The following is a 13,838-nucleotide window of genomic DNA, read 5'->3' as shown; positions in this document are numbered from 1 at the left end:
ACACAGTTCCAAACACCTTTTATTGGAATGCTGTTTCTACTATAGAGTCAATCCATCTTTCCTCAAAATATGACTGGTCTTGCTTATGCTTCTTTATAAAGAACACTCACTGACACACATTATTTGACACTCATTCTAAGACTTCAAGATGCAATTGAAATAACTTTTTTTTTTTTAAATGCTAGCACTCTGACACTGGCATAATTGAGAATGACCTATATCCTGCATTTAAAAAAAAAAACAAAACACAACACCAAAAAAAGGTGACCCAACTGACTAAAGTACGTATTTTGCTCACATTCTTTAGAGTCACTTTTTCAACAACTTTTAATTTCTAACTTGATGAATAAAGTACCTTTTGTTTGAAATACAATAGTGCTCCTTCAGCTGACAGAGTTATACACAGTGCATCCTAGAGACTACAATTCATGCTCCTTATCTTTTTCAAATACTGGGGGGAACAGAACATAAAATCAATGTTTACTGTCCTCATATCTCTTTATATCTTAAAAATGCACAAAAGGATATAACTTATTATTACTATCCTTTCCAAATGACCATTTACATGGCATATAGTTTTCATACAGCTTAAACTATTACTTTCTACTATATAGTGTATATATGTGTATTATTAGCTAAATCAGAATACCACCAAAAAGCTTCAGTCAAGACTAAACAAGTACTTGCACACTTACAGGGACACATTCCCCTTATTCTTTTTCGAGCTCAGTACTTACCAAGCTTTTTCAGATTTAAACAAAAAAATGGTTAAAAGCAATTACATTCCCCATTCACCCTTAAACACTTCTGGGTTATTGCTCCCTCAAAATTTCCTTGGATATCTACAGTATTATGACCACCTCCTCACCTCTTCCCACTCCGCACCACAGAGCTAGTAGCCTTTCCTCATCATCAGTAACAGCAGCAAAAAAGCCAGCACACACCCTTCTGGCATGGCTTATTCACTGTTTCGTACCACCTATATACAGTCATTCTCAGCAGAAGAGTCCTGCTATTTTAGCCTCTTCCCTTTTGACAGAAACGTTTTTATTTTCAAATTAGAAAAAAAATTACTGATGTACTTTTGTTTCATTATATTTTCATCTTCAGATAATGAAGTTTTGCTCTATAATGAATGTTTAATCTATTCCACACATTTAAAATGCTTAAGCACTTTGTCTTATTTAAAAAAAAAGTAAATATTTTGCACTTACTTAAATTGCCATCAATGTACATGAATTTAAATGAAGAAAACAGTGGAAACATCCAAAATAAAGTTAAAACAGACAAGTATGCATGCAGCTCTTAAGACAGAAGTATTAAAAAAAGCTGAAGAAAGCAGGAAACAACAGTACAGTGGAAAAATAGAAAATAAGGTGAATGAGTGTGCGGAATCTACTGGCTTTAAAATACCTTAAAAGAGACTTTCACCGGTCATAAATACTATATTACAAATTTGAGTTGAAAATATTTAAATTGATTACTTTTCCTTGAAAAGAGACCTATTTAGTAAAAAAAATCAGGTAGTTTTTTTTGTTGTTCTTATTAAATTAGTTTATCAATGTGATAACATACCTCGGGAAGCATAGTAAAACATGAACAGAACATTTCCATTTCTCAGGTTACTAGCTTTACATTTTGTGTGTAACCTTGTATTTCATAAATATTCACAATAAGCTTCAAAGTTTGTGGTGTTGCACACATTTACACAGAGACAATGAGACAGGCTGAAAGGCATTTATACCCCCAAAAACTCCTCTGACTACCTCTGGTATTTAGGAACAATGCGGGGGCCACCTTTCTAACCAGTAACCAAGTGTATACTTCGATGCATATTAAGGAAGAAAATATCTACCTGGGAACTCAAACTGAAGACCCAACTGCTGGCAACTCTCTGCATATTCCACTAGGATCAAACCTCCAGAATTTCAATGGGCATAAACAAAATCTCAAAAAGAGATGAAGAATAGTCTCAGAAGTGGACAGAGTGAGGAGATAACAGATCTTCAACTTCCTTTGACTTGCATTTAGAGGATGCCAGCAGGGTCTAAGCAATGGACTGTCCAGTTTGGAAGCAGGCAGGGTTGACCCCAGCCATGGAAACTATTGGGTAAAGTTAAGAAGGAGTGAGCTTCTTTAAACATAAATAATAATAATAAATGACGATATCAATACATAGTATTTTTCAACTAGATACAGTTTTACAAGTATAAATAATATATAATTTTAAATTTTTTTTAACTCCACTGACTAGTTCCCAGATAAGCTAGCAGCTAGCAAAGTTACAGCAAATCAAATGATAGCCCTTGCTTCTTGACTTTTCTTTTACAAGGCACAAAGTAGACTCTTTTAATCATCTTTCTATGATGTGCAATGTATCAGAAAGCAAAATAAGTATATGGTATGTTTGATTTGGATTTTTGTTTCTTTTTTTAAGAACATATACATTAGCCTGATCAAGGTTTTACTAGTAATATAGTTTAATTAATACAAAGAAGGGAAACATCATTTCAGAATACTTCTTAGTGTATTTTCTTTTACTGTTCTACTTAGACACTTGTCATGAATCAAAGTAAAAATGAAGATCATGTGAAGTAACATTGAGTAGCTACTCGCAGTTCTAAATTCATGAATACGCATATCCTTACCTACTGATTATTTTATCAGCTCTATTCTGTTAATTGCAGCATCTATGAGTTATTCGTATTGCTACAGATATATAAAATTATTTCAAGGAACAATTTTGTATTCAAAACTATGAGCCTCTCAGAGGAACTGTTCACTATCTTTTTTATCCTTTCTCTTCACTTCATTAATCAGAAGCAAACTCCTGTAGTATCAGGACAGGAACTAAACTTCAAAAGAAGATCAAAATTTATAATATGTTTTCAAAGAACACATTAAGCAAATTAAAATTACCTTGTTTTCTGTAAGAAAAAAGGATCAAGCTCACCATTTATTTCCAACAACAACATATAACCATATCATGAATGAAAAAGAGCCACTGTTCAATTGCACGCAGTGGTTCATTTTGTATTATTCATGTAGTATTAAATAATGACATTTATAAGTAGGGAAAAGGTGCATTATTTTGTGCAACTGAGTTGACAGTTTATTTAAAAAATGTCACAGTAAATCTAATTCAGTTATTGCAGTGTCACAAAAGCAGCATGTCAACTGATAAACATTAATATGTTGTCTTAGAAGCAGCTAATCCAAATAGATAAGCTAGTTCTCCCTCTTTTTTGACAGACAGGCAGGCAACTATTCTGGGAATGAATACTGCTGAATAATCTCTTGTGTCCTCCCAGTTCTTGCCACTTCATAGCCTTCTGCTCTCCATTGAAGCCTTCTGCATTAACTGTTCTACACAATACATTCAAGCAAGATTAGAGATAATAATCTCTAATTATTATTAGAGCAAAGTCTCCGATTGAGACATTGCAAATGGATGATTCCAAGATGAAGAACCACTTTAAATAGTTAAAAACATTTAGAGTACTTCCTGCTCCTATGTATATAATCAATCCATATATAGAATAATACTAATTGTGCTGTGAGAAAATATATCATAAAGAATACAAAGAACAGAAAGACAAGACAACTAACTTTAGGTGATAACATGAAAGAACAGGTGCTCAAAGCATACATTTTCAAAAGTAAAATAACCTTCAAAAGAATCAGGAATGTCCAAGTTACTATCCATAAACTTCTTCATGGGTCTCTCTTTGCTTCCCAAAGGTTTAGTTTTCATCAATTTTCTGTTGAAACACATCCTACTTTTTCAGAATATTTCTTCAATTGGCCAAATTTGCTTTCATTTACAATCCTGTTTTCCAGCATGTTTTTAACCCTTCCCAGCTTGACATAATCTGGGTGCGTAATACATATCCATCATTCAGAACACTGATGAAAGCCTGAAAACACATGACAGATCCCTACCAGATCCTACTAGACATCTTTCCAATTTCACCATGAATCATTGATAATTACACTTTGACACAGTCTTCCAATCAGATAGGCATCCATATGACAGCAATTTCATCTCATATGCTTCCCAGCAGCTTGCTAATGAAAATCTTGAGACAATGCAGTTTTCCTAATGTCAATGTTACTACTGTTTTTCCCTTATTCATAAAGCCTGTTTTCCTGTCATCCAAGAAAATCAGACTTGTTTGACAGTATTCTTGACAAGTTCGTATTGAGTGTTTGTCCTAGTCCTTTTTTTATATTTTTACCATATATTCCTTATATTTTAGAAATAGTTAATGATTTCTTTAAAAATGCAAATAATTAATACAGTTTATAAATCATTTTCTTTGATTGTTCTTAAAATATTTTTCAAGAAACCACAATAAAAATATAAAACTTGTAATTCTTTCGTTTCTCTCTGCCCCTCCCTCCCCCCCCCCCCCCCCCCCCCTTTTGTTTTGGCAGGCAGCTGAATTTGCCCTTCTCCAGTCTCCTGGGAGTTCCCAAAGTTGGCTATGAGACTAAGGGCCCTGTTCAGGGTCAATTTCATCATGCACAGCCAATCTGAAAACAGTTTTTAGTGCTTCAGTAAGAAACATCCGTTTTTAAGAAAGGAAGTTTCATTAGCCAGTAACCCTCAGACACACAAGGATAGATCTATCACTTTTTAGCATAGATGTGATAGATTGCATCACTTTTTTTGTCTTTAAAATTATAGCTTTTTGATAATTTTAATTGAAATTAGTTGTTTCAAAGAATCAATAACCATGTGGATAAATAAGACTGACAAACTAGCTGACATAGCCAGCTTGGACGTCCAAAGCCATTCCTTCAGAAAGGCTCCTCTCCAAATGCTCACAAGAAAACTAAGCAGCAATTAAGTAAGAGGGATGGTCCTTTCATACATAAATATTTGATTACAAGAGAGGAAATAGCAGAAACACATGGTCAAGTCATAAAACTAACAGAAGGCCCCTCTGGAGTTTGCTGGAACCTGTGGCTGGGCTTTGTGCTGTCTGACATATCCTAAGCAACCCAGAGAACGGGGTGAACAGTAAGACGACTGATTTTCCTCATGATATTAGGTTATTCAGGGCAGTAAAGACAAAAGCCAAATGCAAAGAAGGATTTTATTAGACTAAGCAACTAGGCAAGGGCTGGCAGATGAAATTCAGGGAGATAAATGTGAAGTTATACACAAGTGAAAATAATCCTACCTTCATGCATAACAAGCTGGGAAATAAACTGTTTATAACCACTGGTGAGACTCTTCAGCTACAATAAATATTTCCATTAAAATATTAGCTCAGTACTCAGGAGCAGTAAAAAAAAAAAAAGAGATCATCCAAAGCTAGAAAGAACAAACAAATTGAGTGTTGGGAATTGTTGGAAGACACGTACAGAATAGAAGGGCAAACACTACAACATCAATGCATAACCTATTTTACACCTGTATTATGAAAAACATGAGCCATTTTGGTCTCCTCAACTCAAAAAAAAAGTAATAGGTCTGAAAAAGATTCAGAGAAGAATCAAAGAAATGTCACAGTTTCATGAAAGGAACTATCACACATGCTAAGATTCTCCTGTCTGGAAGAGAGCTGAGGGAGGGATATGGTGATGGTGTCCTATAAAATCATAGGTGGCACTGAGACCAGCACCAGACATCAACTATTTAATGTTTCTTCCAGTATAAGGAACATGAAATCCTAGCAAAAGCAGCCAAAGTCTAGTGCAAAACAAAATGAAAAGTAGTGATTCTTCACCTGACATGTTAAGCTGTGGGATTCACTGTCATAAGAGGTTGTGGACACTAGAATTTTACATAGGTTCAAAAGCAACTGGCTTAATTCAAAGAAAAGTCCACTGAGTTATTAAGCACACAGAAACTGTAGCTGGATCATAAAGAGTACTCAGTGGAGATATCACTCTATACTAGGTCTATTCTATGAACTTTTGGACACTGCTAGCAATGGAATATGGGCTAGCCAGTCTTTATGTTATTTTATTACAGAGTAAGGGTTCATGTTAAATATATAGATAGGGCAAAATACATTCTTTTTGTCTTCTGTTAGGCTCACCCTTACAAGAAAATAAGAGCACTTGTTAAAAATAAAAAGATATAATCTTTATGAAATGAATGGAGGACTCATAAGAGTTACTAATTTACTTTCCCCTCAAGATGAGGATATAGCTTTTAGAAAAAAACCAACACATAACCACTTTGGCAGGTGAAAAAGTCTCTAAATACCAGATTCAGATTCCAAATGCCAATACAAGATATTAATGTGACATTTCCATAAGAAAGGCTACCAAAACAGAACATATTAGAATATTCCTCCCATTGCTAAGGTGACACCAACTATCACAATTAGAATGTCCAAACAATAAGGCTTTTGAATAGCAGAACCTCCACCAAACATGTTTTTGATAATATTGGTTCTAGCAGTATCCTAATGCACCCACTATAAATAAATATTCAGCACCTATTACTGTCAGTCTGGATACACAAGTTATACAAGAAAATAATAAATTAATTCACTGTACTGAATTCCTGATCAAGACCCAGCCAGTTTCCCACTGAAGTAACTTGTATCAGTCTTGTTAGTTCCATAGATATTCAGGTTCATGTCATGCCTAAGAGGTGGAAAGTTTGGTGAGAAGCACTGATGATCACAAACTTGGAAGTAAATTAAAAATTTCAGTTGTTGCTGCCTGCCAGCGAAGAAGTTTAGATTGGGAATCTGGAAGTGAGAGAAACACAGGACTGTGTTTTTGTCTGGGGAAAGTTAACAGATGGTCTAAAAAGGAGCAGCGCTAAAATAAGACCAGCAGCCAAAAAGTGTGTGGAGGCAGCAATACGAGAATTTTTTTTATCTACTCTGTGCCACTGTTTCGTATAGCTTTGTGAAATAGCATGGAGTCTCAAAGCTTGACCTTATAGCTTTATTTATCCAGATTAAAATACTTCCGTCTTTTTATAACTTTGGGAAAAGACTGTTATGTTGTGAATAGAAGTATTTAAAATACATATTTACAAGATGCTCTTTTTCTAAGACACAGGTCTCTGAAACGTTGCTGAAAACACAACTTCAAATTCATTCTGTAACACAGAATTACAGAAGGTTGCATATGGGAATTTAATATCATATCTTTCAACTTTAAAAAACTGGGCAGCTAAATCCCTATACAGCTCATACAAAATATGCCTCTGGATGTTTATTTATACTTTTGCAGAGGTGGCTCATTTATCTCTTCAGAAAAGGTTGCTAAGTATATTTAGACTGTTGCTGCAAAAAAACCACTAGAAGTCTCAAAAATAAGAAAAAGGGTAGTGACAAACAATCATTCTCTTCAGCTATAATGTGAAAGAATGCTGCACGAAGGAAATAACCTGCATTCAGACTCTTATTAATGTGCTTTCCTACTGTTTAGCAGCCAAAGGCAGATAGATCAAGCCATAAAATTGTTGTTGTAAATGTCAAACTTGTTCCAGCATAGGATACAGTACCATAAGCAAAACATCAAGTACTTAGCTGTAAATCAACAGAAAGAAACTTTCAGAATTACTTACCTGATTTTCTTCATGGGAAACTCTCATTTGTTCTTTAAGAACTGACATTCTGGCTGCTTCTTCTTTCCTCAATACTCTTTCTTTTTTTAGCTCAGGACTCCAGAAAGTTTTGATGCTATTCATGGAGGATCCCAGCTTGCTGTCCTTAATGTCTAGTTCTTTTCTGAGAAGATCATTCTCCCTCTGTAGTTCCTTAAGCTGCGCCTGCAGGTCTAACATGGTACTGTCTCTAACCTGTCTCAGCATAGAAGGAACCTGATGGTGGTGATGGTGTGAAGATGTGGTCAGACCTCCATGCTGATCAGTATAAGAAAGGACATCTGTGTGTGAAAGTCCAGCTGAAGCAATATTAGGACTGCTCCCCATAGCTGTGACTCGACCACCATACACAGCTCGATTTGTAGCCCTTCCAAGAGTCATTGTGCCCTTTGGGAAAGTAGTAGAAGCTACACCTTCATGGTCACTCAGATACATTGGTCCAGATGTTGCATAGGCTGCATTAAGGGACTGGATGTTCTCCATTGATAATGTCTTACCTGTTCCTCCTCCTCCTCCACTATTTGTTCGCCTATGGCCCAGGCGAGGAGATCTTGGCAAACGAGGAGACCTGGAGGGACTTCCTTCTAAGTTGCTGATTGTTCTTGCACTTCCGTACATTTTTCTTCTACTTTGAGGTACTATTTAGTAAGAAATTAGTAACACTAAAGTTGAATATTAAATTTATAATTCCAGCTAGAAATAGTGGCAGTTTCCTTCCAGTAGGCAAAAATCTATTGTTTCTCCAAAGTCAGAGACCTGAAAAAAAAGATATTACAAAATTAAGTAAATTTTCGTCTTGGAAAATAAGTTCACAAGTAACCAGCATATATCAGAAAATAAACCCACTTCCTATAGTAATTACTTTAAAAATAAAATTTACTATACCTTTTGTATTTAGGATGAGTAGTTAAAAAATACATTTTCAAACTAATTTCATTCAGAAGAAAAAACTGCTCTTTTCTTTCTTGCTAGAGAATATCTGGACATTTTGACTTAGTCTAACTAGCTTTATGTTGCAATAAACAACATGGGCCCAAACACACATCTTAGCTGATATATTAATGGACTTAAATGACTGACCCTGTGGAATTATATAAAGAAAAAAAAAAATAGCTGTTGACACTAAGAACTACCGAAACTAAGATATTACATTTTCAAAAGACAGAATAAAAGTAGCAATTCAGCAGTTCTGTACTTTCTCTAATAATATTAGATTAATTAAGACCGAACAAGGAAATAGGCAGGGGTTTTAATGTTTGTTTGGATTAACAGAGAGGTTTATGGATAGGAGAAGAGATTAAGGAAACAGCATTTCTAATAGTTTTGCTGTAACCAGTAAAAACATATTTTAGTAAGAAAAATTAACAATAAAACTAAGCTAATTTGAGTGAATATTTCCTTCTAAACAATTATAATGTATTACAACACAGTATTATTTGTTCAATGAAGTACTAGCTTGCTAATATTCATTATTAATAAGCTTCTCAGGAAAAGGTTGCATGATAACGTAGGTTTTCACTTAGAAAAGGAGTGCTTGTGAAATACAATTTTCTTTCTTTTTTTCCCTGTGGATATCATACTATTGCTTTAATAGAACTATCCTTGTAGTTTATTTAAACAAACAGCAGATAGATGTGGACCTATGCTCTGTTTTCAAATTCTTCAATACTGTCATTACACATTTACCAAGTTTTGAATAAGTTTATTAACTTTACATAGCATAAATATAAACATACAATAGGACTTTAGGATTAGGTAGGTCTACTGATTTTTTTTTTTAAACAAATCTGTCCGTTTCAATAAATTTGTGGTATTAATTAAATTGGTGGTCATTAACCAGATCTAGTACCGTTTATTTCAAAGGTAACTAGAGGAAGAACAAAAGTTGGATTCAGTCAAATCCAGTAATCTTTAACCATACCCTCAAGGCATCCTCAGTGTCTATAGATACATTATTTCCCAGTGTTTTAAAACATCTGTTCTACATTTGCTGTGGAAAAAAAGTGTTGATGCAGGGGCAGGCAGAAGGATGATTTGATGTCATATTTATTAATAAGCTTAGTATATTAAATCCTCACCAACAATATTAGCATAAAACATTATGGATACCAATGATGTCAGCAAACAAGAAGCATGCCGAGTTCTCCACTCACTCCTCATTATCCCACACAGTCATATACTACATAGCTTATATGAATTCTAATAATTGCTTGGTATATGCTACATTTTCAAGTTTAACAGCCAGCATAGTCTAAAGCATTTTTGTTTCATTTGAATTACCAGTATGCATCCGAGTTAGCTGAGATGTTTCAACTTGTTCCAACTACTATTATACAACAGTGGCCATTCTTGTGAATTTTCACCTCTTTCCCAAGAAGTCACAAGAGTCTTGTGTCAAGAATCACAAGATTCAGAAGTGGAAGGCACGGCACTACACTACACCGAAATGTTGATGACAACACCACTATGGGTGCTGGGGAAAAATATAAGAGTGCAGTATTCATTTAACATTGATAATTTGGAAACACTGAACTCTTTGTACTTCACCCAGGCTGCTCCATTAAAAGTAATTCATTTCAATGCAAACATTGCCCTTGGCAAAATGGATCAAACAAGCTAACATAATATTGTTCCATACAAACTATATTAACAAGACCAGTAATTCTGTCATAAAACATTCCCACTTTTTGCCATGTACAAAAAATTTGGCTATGCATAAAGCAAAGCAGGCATACCTACTTCAATAAGAAAATGTAGTTTTTAACTATTTAGGAAGACATAGATACAAAATTACATTCTAGCAACTCTTTTCCACTTCAGGATCACATAACTCAAAATAACACAAATATTTTTAATTCTAGAGGTAAAAGCCTGATCCAACTTCTTGAGCCATAAAAACCTCTTAAAGCGTCCAGAATTCAGCCCCAAGGCACACAGATTTAAAGGAACCAGATTAACTTGCTTATTTGCATTTTCAAATTTTGACATTTTATCATGAGTATCCAAATCTGTCCCCCTTTTCAGTTGTCATCCAGCATTCAAGAGATGACTCACAGCTTGTTCCAAAAAAAATTAAAAAAAACCCCCAAAACCCAAAAAAACCACACAACCAAAAAACCCAAACTGGTGCAGCTTTTCTGCCACCTCAACTTCAATGCACTGATCAATAAAAACTGTATCTCATGGTGACTGGGGGCAATGCAATTGCTTATCCTAATTCTCAAGTGCCAGCCATCCTCCGGCCAAATAACATCACTCACAATGCACTCTGAGAAATCCATCCTTGTATATTTCTAGTTTCCTGAAAAAGTTCTGTAGCTCCTTCAAAGAGGAGCTCACATGAAATCAGAGCTGAAGATCATTTTCTTTACACTGGCTCATGGCAGATCCTGAGCAAAAGCAACTGTCTTCTAGACTGATACAATTCTCCCCCTAAAAAAAAATCTGGCCTAGTGAAAAACTAAGATTGCTAGCATAAACTGTCAATGTCGATTTAAACTGGATACAATCAAATATTTTTAGATACAGCAGACCTGATACATGGCCAGGTGGTGGGGGTTGGTGCAGATTTGTAGATCCTCAAAAATACAGGTATAGGATACGCTTACATCATATCAATACTGTTTTTCCTTTCCATTGCCACAGTTGATAAATAACTAACTAATGCTTCTTCGAGTCACTTAATATCCTACTTAGCCTTTTGTTTATGTCTCTGATACGTATTTTTAAGTACTTGTTTTGCCTTTTGGAGTTTTAGTTGTGGTCTGTCTTCTTTTTTCTACTTGTGGGAAGTTTTGAGAAGTTCTCATCTCAAAGCAGAGAATGCTTTTATCTCACTTAGCGCTCCACTGCTTGCCATTGAGCCCTACTGAAAAAAGGAATCATCATCCCTCATCCAAAGAGAGGCTAACTTCTCTCTGGACTTCTTTAATAATAATGTTCACTTACTGATTTAACATTGTAACTTTCACATGCCTGAAAATTCTGAAAGCAACAGGAAAAGAGAAGTAAAACACCACCAACCAAAGAACTGTTATTACCTCCACAGCATTTTCATTTATTATTATATTTACTTTTATTTTCCCCCTAAAAATACTCTAATCAAGATGCAGACCTCTATGTAGAAAGTGCAAGCATACTGACAAGATGCTTGGTTTTCTTAATTTCATGAGCTACTAAGGATAGCTCACAGACCAAAAGCTGAAAATCCTGATTTAAAGAAATTCTTACAGTTTATGTCTATTTTCATTTGCAATTCATTACCTTCTACAACCTGAATTATACAGACTGGCTTTCTTGCAAACACTTTGGAAAAAGGAAAGCACGTGAAAGTATGCTTTTCAGAAGCGTATACATCTTAAGGATAAACCTTGAGCCTTCGTTTATGGCTGTGAAATGTCTCAGACACAGTAGAAGCCATATATCTTTGCTTTATGGAACAGTGAAGAAAGGCACCTACATCATTTTCTACTCTTTACTGCTTATACATGGAGCCTTCCTAGCTTCAGGAAGATTTACCGTGTGTCTCAACACATCAGGAATTGGAGGCATGAAGCAGCAATATCAGCCTCAGGGCCTCAACAATTGCCACACAGATCATCATCTACTGCCTGGAAAAAAGAGAAAGAGAGGAGATCCCTTCTCCCATCTTCCTATAGAATCTGCTGACACAGAGCCGTTCTAGTTGAACTTAGAGTGGGCAGGTGAGATACAGATGATTCTATCTTGAAAATTAAATTGATTTTATATTGCTATTTTAATTTAGGAGGGGGAAATTATTACTTTAAAGCAATCATTTTTCACCCATTATTTCCAGGATTGTTTTGCTGAACTAAAGCATAATCCTTATGCACCATAGTGCAAGGGGTGGAGAGAAAGATAAATGGAATCAAGCAGAAACATAAGAATCTCATATATTATGGGGAGGATAGGAGAGCTGTATACACAAGAACAGCATATCCACAACTAAAGAGACCAACCCTCCCTCTTGATAGAAGCCCAGAAGCTGTAGATGTTGCAGTAGCAAGCCCAAAGGAGCTCCAATACAACTCATGAAGGTTATATCCCTCTGAAAACTTCTGAGACAAAAGGCATCCAGATTCATTCAGTCGGGTCTGGGACAGACTGCAGACCCACTGCATGCGTTTTCCCATTAAAGGTTATTTTGAGTTTTAAAATCCAAATCAGCTTAATAGTACTAGAAAAACAGATGCTCATCTACTTGTCTCAATGCTTTATTACTTAAAAAAAACCCACTTTTTAATGTATATAATGTATTACTTAAAAACTAACCACTATAATTGTGACTTTAATATTTTGCACTGCAAACAAAACTATATAAAAGGATCCAGAAAATTAAATGTGCATTCACAGGGTGGGGAGTGGTGTGACACCGGACACAGCAAATAAGAAATAGTCTATTTCATGCTAAAATATTTCCTGGTGGCTGTTATAACTTAGGTTTAGCTTATTTTCCACATTTCTGCCTCATCTCATCACCTGCACCCTGCAGATAACAACATCATGGGTTCACATTATCCACATCACTTAAGTCTCTGACATTGCATTTTATTTGCCTTTTAACTATCTATTTTTATAGAGACTTAAAACATAGGAGTCTAATATGATGCTAGTGAAAGGTCTGTCTCACTCAATTTACTTTCCAAATGCATTACTTCCACATTTTACATAATTACACAGTTTCCTTGAAATACTGTCTTCACAGAACCCCATAATTTCTGGTTTTCACTGGTTACATACTCTTACCCCTCCCCCCAAAAAACCCAATTAATTTTGTTAAGCTATTTAAACAAATCAGTATCACCAAGTTCAAAGCAAGTGAGAATCTTCTGCATTGTGTCTGTCAATCTTTTCACAAGTTCAAAAGAATAGTGTAGAGGCATTGTCATTTAGCCTCAGAACAGACTGGGGGCTATTTTGCCTGTTTCCTGAGCTCTGTGAATCATGCTGGTTCAGAAGAAAATGGAAACTAGATCTTGCCAGACAAAAGTCTGTGGTATCTGAATAAATTTTAATGAAATGATTAAATTCCTCCTTCATTCAGTTCAGAAAAATCACAATATGTTGTTACATTCTATGTCTCTCCTGTTAAAATGTTTGGGCCTAAGCAGCCCAGCAGTCTCAGATCAGATATTCCAAACCATTAAAAACAGGTAACGGTTTGAAGTTTGCTACCAATTCTGCATGCAGCCACAGTGCATACAGAGTTCTCACCAGTTTCACATTAGAGGTT

General features: G+C 35.2%; 1 protein-coding gene across 1 annotated transcript in view; it reads right to left on the bottom strand.

Annotated features, from left to right (window-relative positions):
* The window catches only part of ERC2 (ELKS/RAB6-interacting/CAST family member 2), a 396,230-nt gene that overhangs the window by 365,263 nt on the left and 17,129 nt on the right, over nt 1-13,838 (bottom strand). Inside the window, exon 4 of the mRNA XM_050904885.1 lies at nt 7,547-8,341. Coding sequence (XP_050760842.1) covers nt 7,547-8,203 — 657 coding nt within the window. The 5' untranslated portion in view covers nt 8,204-8,341. The remainder of the gene's footprint in view (nt 1-7,546; nt 8,342-13,838) is intronic.

Source organism: Gymnogyps californianus, chromosome 13 (assembly GCF_018139145.2).
Source record: "Gymnogyps californianus isolate 813 chromosome 13, ASM1813914v2, whole genome shotgun sequence".
In the NCBI taxonomy this organism is placed as follows: Eukaryota; Metazoa; Chordata; class Aves; order Accipitriformes; family Cathartidae; genus Gymnogyps; species Gymnogyps californianus.
Note: the sequence above shows the minus strand (reverse complement) of the source record. Positions and strands in the feature narration are given on the sequence as shown.